The 21,462-nt window shown below is 30.0% G+C and overlaps 2 protein-coding genes across 5 annotated transcripts in view; both read right to left on the reverse strand.

The window, feature by feature from the left end:
- The window catches only part of LOC136973246 (serine/threonine-protein phosphatase 2A regulatory subunit B'' subunit beta-like), a 57,062-nt gene that overhangs the window by 24,914 nt on the left and 10,686 nt on the right, over positions 1–21,462 (reverse strand). For 3 of the 4 annotated variants that reach the window (XM_067267955.1, XM_067267953.1, XM_067267954.1), the window contains 4 exons: positions 9,967–10,005; positions 8,571–8,795; positions 5,087–5,190; positions 1,227–1,329 (listed from right to left, as the gene is read on the reverse strand). In XM_067267955.1, the coding sequence (XP_067124056.1) occupies positions 1,227–1,329; positions 5,087–5,190; positions 8,571–8,795; positions 9,967–10,005 (471 nt within the window). The remainder of the gene's footprint in view (positions 1–1,226; positions 1,330–5,086; positions 5,191–8,570; positions 8,796–9,966; positions 10,006–21,462) is intronic. The other variant, XM_067267956.1, reaches the window with a different exon arrangement.
- On the reverse strand, positions 15,635–19,876 carry LOC136973245 (enolase-phosphatase E1-like). The gene has a single exon (XM_067267952.1). It carries the CDS (start codon positions 19,287–19,289, stop codon positions 15,777–15,779), a length of 3,513 nt encoding a protein of 1,170 aa, XP_067124053.1. The 5' UTR covers positions 19,290–19,876; the 3' UTR covers positions 15,635–15,776.

Genomic DNA, 21,462 nt, shown 5'->3' on the forward strand with positions numbered 1-21,462 from the left:
ATGATTTCCTGGAGTGGTAGTGACAACATAAAACACAAGAAAGGAAGGACACGAACAGGGTGAGAAAACACGTTTATTATTCTTAGTACAGCAAAAATGCTGGGATGTCTTCGGCTGGTGTAATGACATCTATCGCGTACACCAGCCAAAGATGTCCCAACATTTTTGCTGTACTAAGAATAATGAACGTGTTTTCTCGCCCTATTCGTGTCCTTCCTTTCTTGTGTTTTGCGTCATCACTACTACGTCAGAAAAGTGTTTCTGACCCTGCACTGCTGTGTGATTTCCCATCGTCTAGATACACTCTATCTCTCCTGAAAGTTTGTAACCGCTGTACTGATACACCCTGTATATATGATCTTAAATATGATTGTAATTTCACTTATTGATAAATTGACACAGGACTTCTCTCTTCTAATAATAATTTAAAGATCTTTGAATTGTTTTTTTACAATTCAGGAATAAAAAGTATATATTATAATGTACTATTTTCATTAAATATTATAAAATGTATTTATTAAAACTTATCATCTTTCTTTTGAAAAATAAATACTATCATTTTCCATCAAAACAAATGATTATTATTCAAAAATTCTATGCAATTTATATTTATTACATTACATAAATTTGTCATCTGTATCATCATAGTAAAAATGAAAAAATAATAATTGTTATAAAATTATAATAAAGCTTAATTTCTAGTTAAGAATTTTCTTGTATAATAGATTTTTTAAAAAATTCTGTATACAGTAATACCCCGAGTTACGTAAGTAATGAGCCCTGTAGACCTTTACGTAACTTGAATTTGTAAATTGTTTAAGTGTAACTTTGTAATTAATAACTCAATACTGTATTTATTATTATATGTGTACTGTTTTGCTGCTCAACCTTCACTGAGTACTGTACAGTACTGTAGAAGAATATTGTTCTATGAGAAAGAGTGCCCAGTATGCTTGCATACATGCTTACAATTAAATTGAAAAGTAAAGGATTAGCAGAGCAATAAAGTAATAAATCAATACAGTGCAAAAGAAAGAAAGGAAGAGAGAGAGAGAGAGAGAGATGAATGAATGTTTGAAATAGAATAAGTCTTTGTAAAATTACATGTTATTCTACTCAGATTTTTTCCAATTTTTGAGATTTATTGATACATTTTATGTAACTGCAAATTTACGTAAGTTGCGTGTTACATAACTCGAGGTATTACTGTATCTTGTAAATCTTACTTGTATCATTGCAATGAAATCATCAGGAAGTAAATATTTTCTGCTTCCTCGATTAAGAATGGCAACAAACTGAGATGCTTCATCATGACAAATAGACACTAACCTATAAAAATGCAAACGTTATAAAATACTTGAGATAAATTAATAAAAAAAAAAGGTGAAAAATTATTATAGTTTAATACCGATAATGCACAAATACTGAATTTTGAGACATATAAGAGTATTAAATCTATTAAAAAATTAAAAGTAATTACTTTCAACTTTTTTTTTAAATTACCAAAGTCAGGTATTTAATTACTAAAATTATATTAAAAATATATAAAATTTGATAAAGTTCTTTGTTATCTCTTGTACTTTCCGGACTCTTCATCAAAGGTAAAACATTTCACCTTGTTCTTATAAATAACATATATATTCGTGTTTATGATATGAACATAAATGTAAATATGGTAGAGACAATAAATGAATTTTAAATTTATATTAATATTGGATATCAATTAATAATTTGGAAAATAATAAAAATAAATAAGTTTAATAATATAGATAATCAATGAATTCTGATATATTTTTGATGAAGTAATGTCATATAGAAGTTCATATGGGCAATGTGACATCATTATCAACTATCTAGAAGATTTTAAAATTTCTCTTTATTGTATTTATCTTAAAAAACTGAGTGTATATTATAAATATTAATATATAAATAATTATTATGACTTTCAAATTATTTCTTGATCAATTAAATTAGTGAATTAAAATTAATTACTAATGAGATCCAATTAATAAAGAATAAATTAATATATCAATAAAATAATTAAATATTTATCTTTATATATAAATTCAATTCAATTCAAAAATTGTTATAAATTATTCAATTTCTAAATGAAAGGATTAAAAAAATTAACAAAAACATCATTACAAATACAATAACTTGGCCTATAATATTAATAAACCAGCAACATTTAAAATTTTCGTGGTGCCATCTGTTATCCTATATTATTTAAAAACTTTTTATATTTTTAACTATTATAAAATGGCCAAAAGCTTAATTTTGAGAGTAAAGATGAGTTTTATAAAAAATTGTAAATGCTAATAACAAGTAAATTTATCATTAAGTTTGAACCTGCTGGAGATACATACAACCCCCATTATCTCTCCACCACCTTGACCTTTAATCACCAAAATTTAATAGCATCAATCTCCCTAACATACAAACCTCCTGCAAAATTTCAGAAGTTTTTGACAAGAAGCACAAGAGTTATAAAGCTTCAAGCTTCAAAACAAAATCATGCCCTCCCACACACACACACATCCATACAGAAATTAGCGAGGTTGAGGCCAAAGTTTTAAATGCGAAAACGTGTACTTTCAGATGCTCGGCGCCACTTTCCTGTAAGCCTAGAAATTTGGCAATGATGTTTGGAATGTCGAGCATGATTCCACTGACTTTCCAAACACCATTGTAAAGTTTCTAGGCTTACAGGAAAGCGACGCCGAACATCCGACATACACATTTTCGTGTTTAAAACTTCAGCTTCAACCTCACTATTATTGAAATCTTTTTGCATTTCTTGATGTTTCAAGATGTCCTAAGTTCAAAAATGTAAAAATATTAGGGGGTCATTTTTGGCTGATTGCCATACTTTCCCTCTATTATATATAAAGGGAAAATAAAAATTAATTAATTTAATACAAAAACTGCAAGAACACTTTTAATAGATATTTTTATAATAAAATTAAGCTTTCCAAAACTGGAAGTAAGCTATTTCATATTAAGAAACAAAAATCTGAAGCAATCGTTGCAAATCTTTTCCCTTAATACTGTTAAATGCAATGGCAAAAAATTTGATGCTATGCAGTTCAGAGTAAATATGATTAGCTGGTTATCTATGATAGTGAACCTGTGGTAGCTGGTTACCTATGGCATGTTACCTATGATAGCAAACATGGCAGCTCGTCTCTGAAACAGTGGGGTTGCATGTTCTAACCTAACTTATTCTAATAAATTACCATAATTATTGCCAACCAAATTATTAGAATAAGGATAATTTATTAGAATAGGTTAGGTTAGGTTAGAACGTGCGTCCCCACTGTTTCAGAGACGAGCTGCAATGTTCGCTACCATAGGTAACATTAACCAATTAGCTGTATACTGTACTTGACAGCAAATAAACAATCATTTCTAGGATAAATCTTACTGAAAAATCAATGGTATAAATAAATAAAAATATTTTTTGAAACCAAATTTATATTTGTATATAACTTGTTTCCAGTTTTGAGAAATACAGAGAATTTTTTATTTATGTAAGAACCATTAAAATATTGATTTATTTCGAAATAAATAAGAAAATTAATTAATTAGAAAGGACAGTAACCCCTCATTATATTGCTCATTCAGATATATCATATATTTATTTTTATATCCCAAACATAAAAGCACTTTAGCTAACAATGGATGGATACGTCAGTTATATTGCACCATCTGATGTATCACTTATTTGGTTTGTCTTCCTACTTGTGTCACAATGAAGAGCTGCTGTATCCTGAGAGGTCGATAATCCAAAAATTTTTAATTTACAACTTTTTATATATTAGATGAATAAGTATAACTACAAACATCAATCTTAATAATCAAACACTTATAACCAAGTATTTATATTCATTCTAAAATAAGACTGAGTGTCTTTTGTTCCAATTTCAAAATTACCAATTAAAATCAACAATTTATCATAATGAAATAATATTTATCACAAGGAAAGATATTTTTAGGAGTTAAAAATAAAAATAATAAAAGTTACAAATCTAATATTTTATTTTCACATTTAAATATACGAAACTTATTATTTCCAAAATTACGGAGAAGTAAATTTATCCAACATTACAGAGTATTGCAGATAATCTATATAAAATGTATTCTGATATTTTAAATCTTTTAAATAAAAACAGTAAGAAATAATATATAATAATTTTAATAAAATTATATTGAACATTTTGATTTAATTGTAAAAAATTGTATTCACTTTATTTATATATTTGACATTCAAACAAAATATTAGAAATCACATAATTTAACTATAAACTCGTAATACCTTATGACCTTCATGGGTCAAAATTAGAAAAAAACTGAGTTAAAATTAACTTGTATAAGAGTAAAAGTCAGAATAAGTAATTCAAACTGAGTCAAAACTACTATTTTCCAAATAATGTATGATACTAGTTATAACCTTAAAAACCTTCAATAAAAAGAAAAAAATTTCATATAACTATGCAAACCATATTACTATACATAGTCCTTAATCATAATATTTCCTAAACTTTGTTCATTAGATTATATTACAATGTAATAAATAAAAACAATTACGCACATGAACAAATTAAAGTTTTAAATTGAATAAAATAACTAAATAAATGAAAATAGTTGGAGAAAAAAGTTTATGATAAATTACTCTTGGCATTATCGAGTTTCGTTGGTGTATATTTGTATGGCATTTTCTCTTTCATAAACAAGTGTAAAGCTATATAAACATTTCAAATAGGAAATCTAGAGTCAAGTAAATTAAATATAAATTTTATTTCTATTGTAAATTCGTGATTCTAAGTAGAATTCAATTTTAGATTTATTTAAAAAATATAATTCTAATAATTTGTTTATATAATTAAACTTAATAAATAATATGTTATATATTTTATTAAGAAACATTTTATTATTTATATATTGTAAAGTTCACACATGTACCAGAATCATAATTCTAAAATAAAAGCATTTCCATATTTCTAGTTTTCAAGTAAAAAATAAATTTCAAATTTGCTTTGAATAAAGTTAAAATTTAATAGAATTTTGAATCTTTTCTCATTCTTACCTTTTCCAGTATTCCAAAAACATATTGCATCTAACATATGATTTTCTACTTCCAACAACTGCTTCAAACAATGGAATTTTCCAGTACAAAGGCAAATTGCATGCCTGCAATAATCATTATATTTTAAATACTTATACATATTTTTAAAATAAAGTAATTAAATATGTTTATTATCATCATCTATGTGGAAAAGGAATTCTGATATAAATGCAAGGTGGCCATAATTTAAACTTTTCCTATTTGTAGGTTTCTAATGCTTGATTTGCCCACCAGTGGCCGAGCGGTTCTGTTGCTAAACACTGGGAGTTCGGTCGCGGGTTTGTGCCGCACTCAGATGGGCTGGCCACGTGGAGTTTTCTGGATTTTCTCCACGTTTGTAACGCCCGAATAGGGACCAGTTTCCCTTACAAGACCTCCTGGAAGGCATTCTTTCTCCTTCCATAACACCACGCTCCAGAGAAGGCAACGGGGAACTACTCTGGATGTAACTTCCCCAGGATACACCTTGGCACGTTACTAACCACTTATTAACCTGAGCCAGGTGCTTGCCGACATCAAGTTTCTGATATGGCATGCAGAGAGAGAGAGAGAGAATGCTTGATTTAACAATCAAAAATGTCACCAAATTTGCTATTCAGAGAATGGGGAAAAGCATTCCATGTAAAATTTTGTTCCTAAATTCACTTGTAGGAGCCAGTTCTGACCTAAAGAAAAAAAACTTTCCATAAAGATGATTTGTTTTCTTTTTGCTGATATCCAAGAACTATAAATACAACAGTCAACCATCTTAAATTTATTCTTGCTGATAGTTGTTCTAACATGCATTTAACTTTGCCCAATCACATATTAACTGTAAAGTTATCTTTACCAAAATGGGTGTAAATGCAGCAGCAGTTCTTCACAACTTTAGATGCCATAAAAGCTTGCAGACAAGTCTCCTTTCAATTCCTGCAATTACAACAATGATTTAAAAATTTGAAAAAAAAAAAAAAAAACGGGATCTTGGCAGTTAGAGATAGAGGGACAGAAACCTTTTCCAGCTGAAGTTACATAAACTGTATCAACCATTTTTGACAGTTCCATGAATATCACTGGTTCTGGTCATGGCCATCAATTAATATATGGGAAAAGAAGATATAGCCCCTCATTATTTTTGTAGAAAAAAAATTGTCCCCTCCAAAACATGTTTTCATTTATATCATGTTAAAAAAATTAAAAGTAAAAATAATTACTGTACACAACAAAATACACTTCATTTTGTATATCCACTCAAAACCTAACGATGAAAAATTTTCTTTTTCATTGTCATTGGTCCATACAGGATATACCTAATTGTACAGTACATGATATACGTAGTAAAGCTATATATGTCATATTTCATGGTGTGGAGGTTCTTCACAGAGTGATTTAGTTTTACTCATTAAAGATCATCACTGACAGCAGATGTAACAAGGAGATTCAGAACAGGTATTGTAATTTGATTTGACTTTGGACAAGGCAAGAATGGAAGTTACTAATGCCTGACCTTAAAGCATTTTGAAGGGACTCCAGGCTTATTTTTGTCTAAATGGGACTGTACACATAAAGAACTGTCAAATTTGGATTTTAGATATTTCCCAAGCTATGCATTATAATCTCCAGTACTTGCTTAAAATCACTGATTGGTGTAATTTTACTACAACCTCTACAACGGGATGATTGTTTTTGGAGGAAATCCAGTAAAAAAAGCAGTGATATTTTGTAATGTATTGTTTATTGTAAAGAGCAATATACTCTTTAGTTTCATTATTCTACAACTGTATGATGATGGCTTAAAAAGACAATTTTGCAAGATAGATTATTACACTAAATTGCATGACCATTGTGGCAGTTTCTGTAGCATTACTATCCCAAGAAAAAATAATTAGCTGCTTATTCTTGCTTGAATAGTCACCTCATCACCTAACATTACTCAATTGCAATTTTTAAATATAGGGCTATCTCAAAGGTAACATACGATGAAAGAGTCTCTAACTTGGCAATCTTAAAAGACAACATAACATAGCATGTATGAAACATTTCTCATGACTTGTTATGTTCTGTTGGCAAGCATACTGTGAGCCAAATGCAGGTTTCTAGTCTACAAAAAGTGACCACAATGAAATTCATTGCAACTGGGCCAAATAAACTTTCATTTCATGTTTCATTTTGTTATTCATTTACTTGTAGCTTATACTGTTTCTCTTTTTATAGCACCATATTTCCATTATTGGATTTTAAAGTTAAAATATTTTTGTGGATTCTTTCTCCCTGTCCTAAATATTCCTACACCTACTAAATTTGGTAATATTCTGAGTGTTAAATCAGACAGCCAAAAGCTCCAAATAAGAAATGTTTAATTACAGCCACCTGTAGAATTAATGATTCTAATTTAATATAACATTTTTTTAAACATTCTTCCCAATATATGGGCACTAAAATACTTTTTTGAATCCACTATGAATTAAATTATAATAGTGCAGCTGGATGATGAAATGACAGATGGTGAGAGATATCAGGCATACCAGTTAATAATGCAGATTTTGTAATCAAAGAAAACATGATAATTTCAAGAACATAAAAAGTGCTTTATTCAAAGTAATGTCCATCACTAGCTACACATTTCCTCCATCTTTCAGGTAATTTGTGGATACTATCCCAATAGAACTTTTTTGTTTTGAGGCAAACCATTCAGAAACCCATTTTTCCACTTCATATGTTTTGCTCAGAAAGTGTGCATGCTCGGAAAATTTGACATATTATGTTTTAAAGCTTGTCAATACAACAAAATAGCATACATATCAAATCCAATATATATCAAGATATGTGTAAAGCCATCTATTGAACAAAATGCACATTATTAACTGGTACACCTGGTACAATCTAGATCAAATCACAATGTAAATTTCTGTGATTCCATCCAGAGCAACAGACTGATTCCTTTACTATTATTTATTTATTTATGATATTATTAATTTATTGTTATTATGATAAAATATTTTAAATTCTAGCACAATATTAAAGTTTAATCTACTGAAACATTTAAAAACTATGTTTAAAGAATTAAAAACATTTACTGTTATTGTTTATGTACTATAAAAGAATAAGGTTTTAAATAATCTTAAAAGACATTAACACGAATGCATGAATATTAATGCATTTTCAGGATCATCAAAATAGCTTATATATGTATATGTAGACTATATATGTTATAAAATTAAATTTTAAAAAGTGTTTATGATGATTTTAAGCTTTATATCTTTTTCCAACGTTAAACAGTTGGAGAGAAAACATTAATCAAACACTTAAATAAAATATAAACAAATGACTAAATCTAAGATAACTTAATTGATAAGTTTAATTTATAACTTTTCAAAAAATCGTCTTTTAACACATCACAATTTTTTGAAAACTAACGATTAAAAATACGGAAAGAAAAGTCTGATTTGATAACAGTTACACTTACTTTGGTAATAATTCCAAATTCTTCCTTTTCGACTTTTTCATCTTTGAAGGCAGAAAATGCTGCTTTGATCTCTTGTAATTGTGCTTCAATTTCTACAGGAAGGAAAGGTCGACCTTGAGGATAAAAAAACTGAGGAATGTGTCGAGGTGTGCTTGATTTTTGGATCTTTAAAGCTGTTGCTCTGCTTAATTCGACATTTTCTTTATCTTTTTGAACGTAAATAGACTGAAAGAAATATAAATATTTGTATAAATCATGTGAATTTTTGAACTTTAAAAATAGATATAACTGCATGTGTATGTTCAAAAGTCAAAAGGCTTCACTTATGAGTAAAATTATTTTTACACATTTTACTTGTATTTATTGATACAATATCGATATATAGGTTTATTTCAATATTAAGAAATTAACTTCTGTACTACAAAAAAAAAAAAAATAAAAATTTCAAATATCAAACAAGCATTACATTAAGTTAAAAATATTGTATAAAGTTGATCAATTATAAAATATCTGAGATACATTTTTTACTAGTAATGCTGAATAACGGTAGGCATTCATACAAAAATTTTTTACCTATCTTCTAAGTTGGTAGTGCCCAAACTATAGCCCACAGGCTGTAGTTTGGGCCAAAAGTGTACTCAGCCAAATCTGGCCTGCGGTACACATCTATCCAGCCCATAAACATATTTGACACATCACTTATAAATGACAGAAATAAACCAGCTTTTCATATATTCGGAATATACAAAATATTTGTGGCCTTCCTATCTACGAGTTATATGCAATTTGAACTATCAATTGGGAAGTTTGGGCTATTCTAAGTGATCAAAATAATGTTCAAGTTAAACATTTTATTCATATGTAAATGAAAAATTCTTAGCTTCAGATTATACATTGTTGTTAAATGTGCAAAATTTCTCATTGTTTCTTAAATACTTTATCATATTTAATGCCCACAATTTATAGAAAATACATATATTTCTGATAATTAGCACTGAGTTCAGCGTTAACGTAGATTCTTCTTTGTGCGAAAGAATAAATATGTAACCCAGATTTAAAAAAAGTCAAGACACGGCAGATTTTAAATAGAATCCATCACTTTTCAACAAGAAAATTCATTTTAATTTTGTTATCACCTTGAACTACTTTAACCAAACAAAAAAAAAATTCAGGAAAAATGAATTAACAAGGGAATAATTAAAAATAGACGATCAAACTAAATTTAAACAGATACCAAAATATACAATTAGATAAATTCATATAAAAAATATGTTAGTTAATGTTAAATATATGTAAATTCAAGTAATATAGAAAATTGTTAGAATAGTAATTAATTTTATTGTCAACGTATAGAAGAATTCTATTATAAAAACTAGAAGTAGATAAAAATACTGACCCTAGCCGAGGAGCCTTTCTCCCTAGTAATCTCCCAAAACTAAAGAGAAAGAAAGAAAGAAAGAATGTTACATATGGTTTAAGGAAGATTACATTCAAAGATATTTAATTCTATATCAATTTAGAATGAGTATGCAATATTAGAATTAAAATACATATAAATATATAATGTTTATGAATAATTAAGATTTATAAGCGGAGAATTTTTTTCCTTTTTTTCTCTAGCTTAAAATTTGGCAAGACAAAATGTCCTTCAAACATCTAGATAATCTGGGTACATGGAAGGAAAGAGGTCGGTTTTTGACAATGCAAGAAAAAATTAAGAAGTTCCTCAAGTTTCAAAAGTTTCTCTTCAAGATAAGATACAGATTTGGATACTATAAAAGGCTAACTTTAAACTCGTATATACTCAAATAGTCTGTTTTCTAAATTTAAATAAAATGAAAACTTTCATTACTATATAAGGTTAAGACAAGTTACTGTGTGCTTCACTATTAACAAAGCTGGATTATTAATTAAATCCTGTAGAAAAACAAGCATTAGTAAAAATGATTTGTGAATTGTTATATCAGCAATTGGACGATGATAATGCCAGAAACAAACTATGCGTGCACATAACTGTAGAACAACATACAAAGTTACAACAATGCGGAGTAAGGCTCCAACTATTCCGTAAAAATACACAAAAAGATGCCAAATAAATTCAAGTTTTGAATGTTTCTACTGTTATTTAAAAAAATACAAAAATCGGAGAAAATTTTATACTACATATTCCAGTCATTGAACTCCTATAAAATGGTTTATGTTAATGGGCATATATATATATATATAAATAATTAAACTGCTTTAATATTTGCCGTTTCAGCTATTCTTTTTAGGTAAAATAAATTCTAGATTTTTTTTTCTCCGTCAATTTATTACCAAGTCATGTTATAAATTGTAAAGGTATTCAGGTAATAGACATTTTATTACAACAGAAACTACAGTAAACAAAAGGACCATTTCTCTTATTTCTTGGCAGAGGAAGACTTTTCCATCATTTACAAACTCCTCAGCATACATTAGAGATTTTTAACTAAAATTTTATGAGACTGTTAAACCTACTCCAATTTACTAAAACTGAGATTATTATAAAATCGCTAGCGACATTAAAGTTTTCGATTAAGATCGCTACGTCAACTTGAATAAAAGCAGGGCTTTCTAGCTATTAAAAAATAATAATAATAATAAACTGGTATCAAAGCTCGAAAGATATATAACAGATACCCTGTCAGTCATTATTCGAACGAATTAACCGACAATGAGAAACCTGATACATATTATAAACAAAAATGTTTTGACAAGATAAATGGACAGTAAGTTACTAGGAGAATTTCACATCATTTCTCAATTCTTAGAAAGGAAATATGCGTGTAATATTCATTGTATAAAGCATGTTTTAATACGCAAAATAATATCTATAATTAGGTTATTGTATAATAAAAATACGGGGCTTTATAGGAAGGGTAAGTTGTCACGTATACGATTGAAACGTCAAGTCGAAAGCATGGCAAAATTACCCTGTACTTAAAAAATTTTGATATTTTAAAACACCGAAAAACAAACTGTTTATTCAACTATGTTGCAATATAAGTTAAAATTATATTTTAAAAGTTTTGCAACTGAAAACTGTACCAAATAATAAGTACAGTACGTTGTATCGTACGTCTCTGTAGACGACATTAAGTCGACACTATACAGTACAATATTTGTTTTTTTACAGTACAGAATTTCGTAAATTATCACTAATCCAAACCAAGATAGTTTCTACAACGTATTCGTTTTTTCCTAATTAATATTTAAATATATATATTGCACCAAGAGTTTGAAAATAGAAGGACACGAAGATCAAATTTTCAAAAATGAAATGAGTAAATTATAATTAGATACGACAAAATTAGTACTTTTGATTCCTTTTTCCCCCTCTACGCACAACGTAAATATGTAAGTTTTTCAAGAAATTTTTTACTTCTTATGAATACATTAACTCTATAACCTTTAAAAATAAATAAATAAAAATCTCGAACAATAATTCTTTGTTTCGATGCATGCTTTTGAAAATAAAAGCCATAAAAAAAATATAGTACACAATAGTACGCAATATACACTTTATAAGGGCTTCCTACACTTAGAAAAATCTTTAAATTCTTTAAAAATTTATAATAATAAAAAATACATTAAAAACTGTATTCAATTTTCTCAATACTGTATTAATTAAAAATAATATTCGGACTTGTGTTCTTGCACCGCAAAATAAAACAGTACTTCGTGATTTCAAATGATGAATTCGAGTTCGAGAATTTTCACGGGTGTTAAGTAAAATGACACAGTGTATATATTTATTATACGTTGGTAACATAGAGAGAGAAGAGCGAAAATGGCGCATTGCATACCTACGAAAATTTGCTACCGTGCGGTACATTCCTGTCGTGAATGAATATTAATAGACAAGGGAAAGAAAGTATAGATAGAAGGCAATTTGTTTTGGGTCAAGGAAGCGTATCTCATAGATAATTAATACCTTATGTTAACGTAACTTCTTTCAACAATCGTTAATTTCGCGTAGGTCTATCAGCAATCGTATTCGTTCTACTTTATTAAAGAGATAAGCATCATAATTAATCTAGAAACTGTTTATTTTTTGCACCATAACCTGGACCTGATTTCGTTTCAAAACTACTAGATTTTAGGATGATAACATCCAGTGTAAGGTTGGTTAAGCAGTGATTTAATGGTTTTGTTCTACTCGACTAAGCAAAAAAATTTTTTTTATAAATGATGTTTGTTTATATTAAACATTGGCAAGATGCTACAAACAAAAACAGATAGCCGTTTTCCTAATTTAGACAATCTAGGAAGTTATTTCTAGTAATACGTTTCATCAGTTTGACTTTGGCAGAGATTACAAAATAAAAACGCACGAGGACTTCCTAAATTCTTTGAAAAAACGTAAATATTGTACAATAGATGAGCTTAAACCTGCTCTACTTAATAACGTGTGTTTCCCGGACACCAGGATCTAAAGTTTAAAACTAAAAAAAAATTCTACAATACTAATATTGAATAATCGTTATGAATAATGCGCTACAAAGGGCTGGTATGTTCGTATTTTAATCGGTTTAAACGTTAAAACGAGGGCTTTCCATTGTCTGAAATTCGTAGTAGCGTTCACACAAACGTAGATTTAAAAATAAAAATAATTTAAAATGTGATTAATTCTAATCTAACCGTGCGATTTACAAACGTTGGTGAGTGACTAAACACATTGTTTTACGTTTCTAACAACAAAAACACTCGAGCCGTACTCATTGTCAACAAATAGGGGATTAAAGCTAGAAAAAGGATGCTCAACTTTTCTAACAAAGTTGTACAAAGATGACTTCACCACTCCTGGAAAGTGGCACAGTTTATTTTTAGTATAAGTTCCAGAATCACAGCCAAAAGCGATTCTCTCTCGACTCGTAGCCGTCTGGTTATTTAGAAATCGCGATGGAAAACTTTGAAATCAGTTATGTTTAATCATATTACACGCAATTAAAAATGTATATATAAAAATGCATACGAATCCCGCCAAAAATTCTATATTGTATTCAGTCGCAACAGAAAGAATAGCAGAAGAATTAAACGGTACTATTTCGAAAGAATACAATTGCAAAAGCAAAAAATAATTAAATTATTCCGAAATCTTTACGTAATTAAAGTTCATATTAGGATCTGTATAAGTAATATATATATATATAACTTACGATTAAAATATCCCGATAGACATCCTCTATGTTACTTCTTTCGAGTTTGGGCATTTTATAACAGGAAACCAAAAACGAACAAGAAAAATTCGAACAAAACGAAGAGTTATTTAAATCGTTATTCATCAATTTTGACTGTTAACCCGTCGTTTATCAATTAATCATCTTCGTATTTTACTTTAAGAAGGTATATAAACAACATTCAGGATACAGTTTAAAGATTTTTCTGATTAATTAACAGATATGACCTAACGTTCATAGAAGTAATAGGATCTACTTGAGGAAAGTTGTATAGAAGAAAATGAAAGTTCCGTTGTTTCCATAAATCAACAACTAATTCAGAATAAACGCAAGCCACAAGAAACATCTTTTACACATGTTGGAAGAGAACAAAAAACCGATTTCTCATCCTATATAAGTGCGTCAGTGGACTCTAGTTCACTAACCTTGAGAAGTGCAGAGACTGCCTTCTATTTATATTTTCTCTTATCGAGAAACACTTGGTATTATAATACAGAGATATCTTTTTACCAATAATAAAGTTCAAACGGGGTGAAACAGGTAAACGAAAACCGTCAGCTCGTGTGTTATTTTTGGTTGGTATCGGCGTGGAAAAAAAAAATTACGGTGTGATTAATTTAACTTTAAAAATTGCAACCGTGATAAATTTGGGATTTGTGGGCGAGATCTAAAAATAGTTATCGTGAATTTGACAATAATTAGCACGTGTCTACGTCTCTGTAATCCCGCGCGCGTTTTATATCGTACTGGCGAAAAGTGACTTTCGGAATGCGTGGAAGAAAATAAAAGGTCGTTTACACGAATTTATTTCCACAAAACGTATTCATTTTTTAGCAAATTAGTTCCTGAAACACTACCAAACGCGTTCATTTATCTTAATTAAGTAATTTTCTTGGCGTTAATAAGCGTGGGAGGAGCACTCGTCTGAAACTGGGTAGGACTCGGGGAAACTCTGAAATAACATTTACGAACACGAAATTAAATAAAATATTTCGAATTAATTCGGTTTAATTAACGAGTTAGTTGGATATAGCGTAATGTTTTTTGGGGGGGAGGAGGTTAACACACGTAAATATCGAAAATAGGAGCGAGGACGTATCGGCGCACTACAGGAAACTACCGATCAATTATGTAGTTACGTACAGTACTCTTTCGGCAATTGTTGATAATATATAAATTAGAGAAATGATTAGAAATCAAGAGATAAATAGATAAGATACCCTTATACAACGAATTTAAAATTGAAAATTCTTAACGTTCCGTTCTCAAGGCTAAATTCTGAACTGAATACGTTACAAATTCGACAATGTATAAGTGAACGGTATAAAATTTTAAAGCTTGTATAATCTACACACCTTAAAGCTCTATTAATTAAACAATACGGACCTTAAAGTTGTAAAATTTTAAAAAAATTGAGCCGAAGCCATAAAAATCGTTTCCTAACGGTGATACTTATACTAAATGTAGATTTAATCATAATTATATATTCGATTTTTTCCGTTTCTGAGGGGGGAGAGGAAAAAAAAAGGTCGAACTTTTATAAATCTGGAATGAAAGCCGCGATATAAACGGATCCAATAAGACACGTCAGCACTTCCCAAATGGTCTAAGTATAGAAAGGCAATAAAACAAAAAAAGTTACTTACATAAACTAAAACACCTACCCGAGTTTTGTGTTGAATGTCTCCCGTTGTGGACTTCCAAGTATTGTATAGTAGAGACTTCGATTTCGATGACCTATCCAATGCCCTTTCTGGGCAACATTCAAATAACAAAACCCTTTCGGCTACCGAACCCTTAGTTAAAAATGGACGTATGGGAACACCGTGAGAGTTCTCGGATTGTACAGATTGAGATCTACCTCTTAGGTGTTTCTGATTATTCAGTTTGGGTAGAGGGATGATGGGTGATTGCCCCTCTGTTCCTTCGTTGTTTTCCCACTTGGATTTAAATTCCGTAACCAACTGATTATTCTTGAGCTTGGGCTTGATGATATCTTCCAGTTTTATCGACTGAGTGACGTTCTGAAATCTGGATTTGGCATAATCCACGGCCGATAAGGTGCAATCGCGTGATGTTGATTCGGCGTTTCTACGGAAGACAATCCTTGTTGACTGAAGCTTCTTTGTTGTAAGACTGGGAATTCGTTTTTGTAATAAATACTAGGATAACTGGAAGGGCGATTATCTCTATTGTTCTTGATTCGACCGCTGTGTGTTTCGTCCACTAAATTATCACTCGAACCGCCGTCGATATCATCTCGTTTCATTTTGGTTGGGGCGTCTTTATTTATATTTCTGTCTGTGTCTGTTTTTGTGATATCACAATTGTTTTGTTGTGTTTTATGCTGCGATTCTTTATTTTTATCGGGGCAATCTTTGAACTTCGTACATTCCGACGTCTTATCGGTCAAAAGATTTATAACACCAGTTTTCTTCGTGGTATTTTCTTCCGAATTGTCACTTCTGTAAATTATCGTCAATGCGTTGTCGTCGATACTTTTAACATTTTGCAAATTATCCTTGATACTGGATATTTTATTTATCGTCAAACCCGTTTCGTTTTGGACACGATCCTTGTTTAAACTTTTTTCTTCTACATTCTTTTCTTCCTTTGTCTTTTTTACTTTCGATGTTGCCTGCGTATTAACTTGAACATCGTTACTTTGTACCGAAGATACCTTGTCACTTTCTCTTTTTTTAATAGATTTATCATCAGTATTTCGGGTTCCAATTTTATCCTGAACATCACACTTATCCTGTATATTAATTTTAGTGCCGATTTTATCCACATCCGCTGAAGGTTTCTCATTAGTAGTTGTTTTCACCTCGGTATCCTTACTTTTCGTTGCGCTGCTGACGTTAGAATTGGGAATATCCTTCGTGGAATCTTTATTACTTAATTTATTAGTAGAATATTCCTTACTCTTCGTCGCCGTTTTCGCTACAGAATCGTCTTTAACCACCTTATCCTTGATTTTTAATTTTCCAGTAAGGGTAACATCGTCCTTCGCAGCATCCTTGTTTCTCACTTCCGTTTTTTCGGCAGAACCCACTTTGTTTAGCACGGAATCTTTTGTTGTTTTTTCTTCGAAACAGCACTTATCCTGTACAGAATCGTTACATTTTGCCATTTTATTAACGTGACTATTTTTTTCCTGTGTAGATCTACTAAATTTTGCTGATATTTCCTCCGTGTGACTCATTTTATCTTTCACTTCCTTTTGCGGTTTTTCATTAGAATTATATTTGTTGAGAGTGTGATCTTTACTTTTATCCGTCACTTTATCAGTAGACTGGTCTCCGCCTTTTGATAACGCTTTATCGTTTGATTTAACTTTTTGTGTGTCGCCTTTGTCTTTAATCGATTTTTCATTAGAACTGCCTTTATCCTTAATATATTCTTTCCCTTTTACTGCATTTTCAAAGCTTCCAGATTTATCTAAAATATTTTGCTTGCTTTTTACAGTAGACGTTTTATCAGCAGTAGCAGCAGCTAGACGATCCTGATCGTTACACTTACCTTTCTTTTTGTCGACAGTAATTCTTTTATCCATATTTTCGTCACTTTTTAAATTGGACAATTTTTCACCCTTTTTATCTTTCGTTTCAATTTTTTTCTGTGAATCATTTTTATCGTCTTTTTCGGATTTGTTGCTCTTCTCGAGCAAAGAATCCTTACTTTTTATGTTTTCTGGATCCGATTTTTCTTTCGAAACGGGCGATTTTTCGGCGGAACCCATTTTATTTCGCACGTCTTCCTTTATTTTCACGTTGGACATTTTGCTACCTTTTTCCTCCACAGTATTTTTGCTTTTTTCGTCTGAAAATTTAGCGATAGCAACCTTTTCCTGTACGCTACCTTTGTCTTTCAACGTTGAACTTTTATCGCTGTTATCTATTTTATTCTGTACAATGTCTTTACTTTTTAATGTTGACATTTTGGTACCACTACTATCCACATCCTGCGTATTCATTTTCCCCTTTAATCTCTTTTTGTCGTTAGGTGGATCTTTATCGTTTGAATTATCTTTATTTTTCGACGTAGTTTTATTGTTGTTACATAAAGATTCCTTTATATTATCCTTACTCATCGAGTTAGTTAAGTTGTCCAAGCGACTGCCTTTATCCTTTAAGTTATCCTTTATTTTCGCTACAGATGTTTTATCACTTTTCTCCTCTTTATCCTTATTTATTCTAGCAGATGTTTTCTCTGTCGTGTCGACTTTATCATTTAAATTATCTTTATTTCTAACGGGAGAGACTTTTTCACTACCAAAATTTTTACTTTGATCACCAACTTTCGTAGTTACATTATTATGAACGGCGTTACTATTTATAGACGTTTGATCGTCGTTAGTGCCTGCTTTATCCTTCTCGTTATCTTTACTTTTAGAGGCTGTCACTTTGCTCGATAAAGGAGACTTATCGGCCGAAGAAAATTTGCTCCTTGCAATCGAAACTTTATCCAAAGGAATAGATTTATCCGGCATTTTTGCAGGATTTTTATTCGTGATTTTTTCTAAAGTAGATATTTTATCGCTAATATTATTTTTGACTTGTATACTGCCGCCTTTTACACTAGAAAGCGTACTCTTTTCTTCGCTGGAGTTCTTAGTTTTTATTTTCGTTTTATCACACGCTTCGGTCTTCTCTACAACATTATCCTTGTTCTTAACAATAAATGCTTTATCGATAGGATTTGTTTTATTTTTCATCTCATCCTTTCCTTTTATATCCGACACTCGACCGTTGGTATCGATTTTATCGCACGCATTCTCTTTCAATTTAACACTAGTACTTTTATCCTTGTCTAACTTTCTTTCCTGGCTATTTATGCCAGCGGGTGATTTAATAATCGAATTATCACTGACTCCATCTTGAAGTGACGAATGTTTAATCTTACTACTACCCGTTTTAACATCTTTTTCACCAACCGCATCACCAGTGCAGCTCTTATCGTCTTTAACGTTCTTCCTCGAAACTTCCGAATTAATTTTAGTTCCTTTGCAAGAATTGCTTTCGTTGTTAACTGTTTCGTTTCTAGCGATGCTAGTCCTGATACTTGAGCAATTACCACCGGCAACTTTATCAGATGAGTTCTCTTCCTGGTTTTTTCCCGTCGATTCCTTATTCTTAGAAACGGAGTTTATACTATTAGATGTGGAAGATTTCTTAACATTAGGAGAATGTAAACTTTTATCTTTCGTTTTAGAAACCGTATCCGTTTGTTTAACATTCGACACATCCTTCCTGTTCACCACATTAGCGTTAACAATAATATCTCTTTCGATTTTCACCTCCTTTGTACTGTCGTTACGTAAACGTTTCGAAGCATCCGCTTGGTTTCCACTTTGATTTTCCTCCCTGCGAACTTTTGAAGTGTCCTGAATGTGACTAACTCCTTTAGCTATTTCTAGACGCGTCGACTGCGATATTTCTGAATTTTTCGAGGTGAAAACGCAAGTAGGAATAAGATCTACTACACCCTTTCTAACCGAACGTTCTACTATAGCCATATTTTGAGGATTCACCTCGGACTTTTGATTCCAACCGGCAAGAAAACTTTCTCCATGGGAAAATTTACTTATCTGTGCTTTGACTCCTGTTTGTCTGTACTCTGCGGAAGGATTGATGTGTACACATACCCCGACACCTTCCTTACGGGATTCTCCTTTTCTGTGTTTGGTGTCGGGAGTCGAGGAGATAACTTTCTCCAGTTCGAAACTCTTAACAGTTATTGTTTACAGATGCACTCGAATGTTAAATTTATGTTCCTTCTCTGCTCCTGTTTTTTTAAAAGGATTTTGTATATATTATACAAAGATTCCAACGGTCCGGTATTTTATAATAATCAGTCACTGAACCGGCGAAGTATTCACAACACGGTTACTCGGCATACTACACTACGCAGCGTACGAGTTAAAAAGCGGTTAGAAATGACTGGCAAGAAAAACAGCTACATACTGACGTCACAACGATGCTCTGTTAAAGCAGCTGAGAACATAAATGACTGCCAACCGTATTAGACTAGCCATTTAAGGCGAGCGGTTGGGCCAAGACGAACACATGGTACAACAAAGATATCTTTCCGTCTGTTGACCACGTTAGAAGCGATTACAGAAATTGAAGATAAACTCTGACCTGCCCTCGGGTCAAGTGTAATATCTGGAACATGTTAAAATGCTTAATACATTTTTTTCTTTTTTTTTAATATAAATTCATTATACAGGTTATCTATGTAATAGTGATATAAAACAGTAACGATTTGTTCTTCAACTAAATAAAAAAAGAAATAAAATTGATTTTATCGCTCCTGTGTATATATAAGAAATATATTATAATTAATTTTTAATTGCTTTTTTTTAACTGATAAATTCTTTAATTATATTTCTAAAACGTTAATTTCAATAAATGTTTTTAAACCAGTATTAGTACTCAGCTGAGTAATTGAATCAAATTATAATTATATACATAATAAATGTGAAAATTCAATTATATATGTAATTAAATTCTCATATTTATATTATGAATTATATATGAATTCAATTCAATTATACATAAATAATTGAATTCTTATATTTAATTACAAGACAGAAAATTCAAAAAAAGAAAGAAAAAAAAAACATTCAGAGATTAGGATCTGGAAGGAAACTTTAAGGGAAAAAAATAATATCCTAATGGTCACATGAAGTTAAAAATACACAAAAAATTAGCAAAACTTAAAAATCATTTAGAAATTTATCCTTTAAAGAAGATTTTCAAATATTTGTCATTGTTTTTGATATATTTAAAATTCAATTTTTGCAATATATTCTACAATAACTTAACTTTATATTCTTAAATTATAAATTAGATTCCTCGGATTCATTAAAAATATATCAATGCTATATAATAATTAAACTTTTAGCAGTATTTTTTATGATAGGTTTTTGATAAAAGCAAAATTATTCTAATTGTATTAGTAATGAATGTATTATAAAAAGTATTCGTTATATAATTTGAGTAACATATATAATTTTATCATATTCCAACTATACCGTATAATCTAGTATAGTATAAGTTTATAATATATAAACTTATAAACTTAACTATAAATTTTAATTATAAATGAAATTTGTAATGATAATTTTACAATTACATCTTGGTAAAAATCCAAGATGTAATTGTACAATTTTAAAAAAATCCTTGGTTGTTTTTTTTAAAATTGTAATTTGTCCTGGATTTTCACCTGGAAATTCATTCTGAAGGAATACACAACTAAAAATCTTTTAATTATATATTCCTCCTGAATATTTTTTACCAAAAATATACTTTTACATTGTACCATTGCTATAGGTATGATTTTAACAAGTTTTTGATATTGAGGTGAAGTGCCTCAAAATAAAGGTCGGCTACACTGTATGACTTTGTGGTGTTCTAAAAGGTGTAGAAAAAGAACAAGATAAGTCTTATATTTTATTCTTTCAGAATATTTTTTCAGTATTTAAATTATAACTGCTTATTTTTATAATTAAATTCTTTTTATTACCGGTAATTATTCATGAGTATTCTTTAGATTGGATTCTTAAATACAGTACTTTGAATATAAAGATTTATAATTTTTAAAATTAACTATATTTTTTTTTATAAAGTTTGCAAAATATTGGCTTTTAAAAACATATAAATGCCATTTATTTTTGCCAATTTCTT

Source organism: Centruroides vittatus, unplaced genomic scaffold, assembly GCF_030686945.1.
Source record: "Centruroides vittatus isolate TY-2023 unplaced genomic scaffold, ASM3068694v2 contig_3125, whole genome shotgun sequence".
In the NCBI taxonomy this organism is placed as follows: Eukaryota; Metazoa; Arthropoda; class Arachnida; order Scorpiones; family Buthidae; genus Centruroides; species Centruroides vittatus.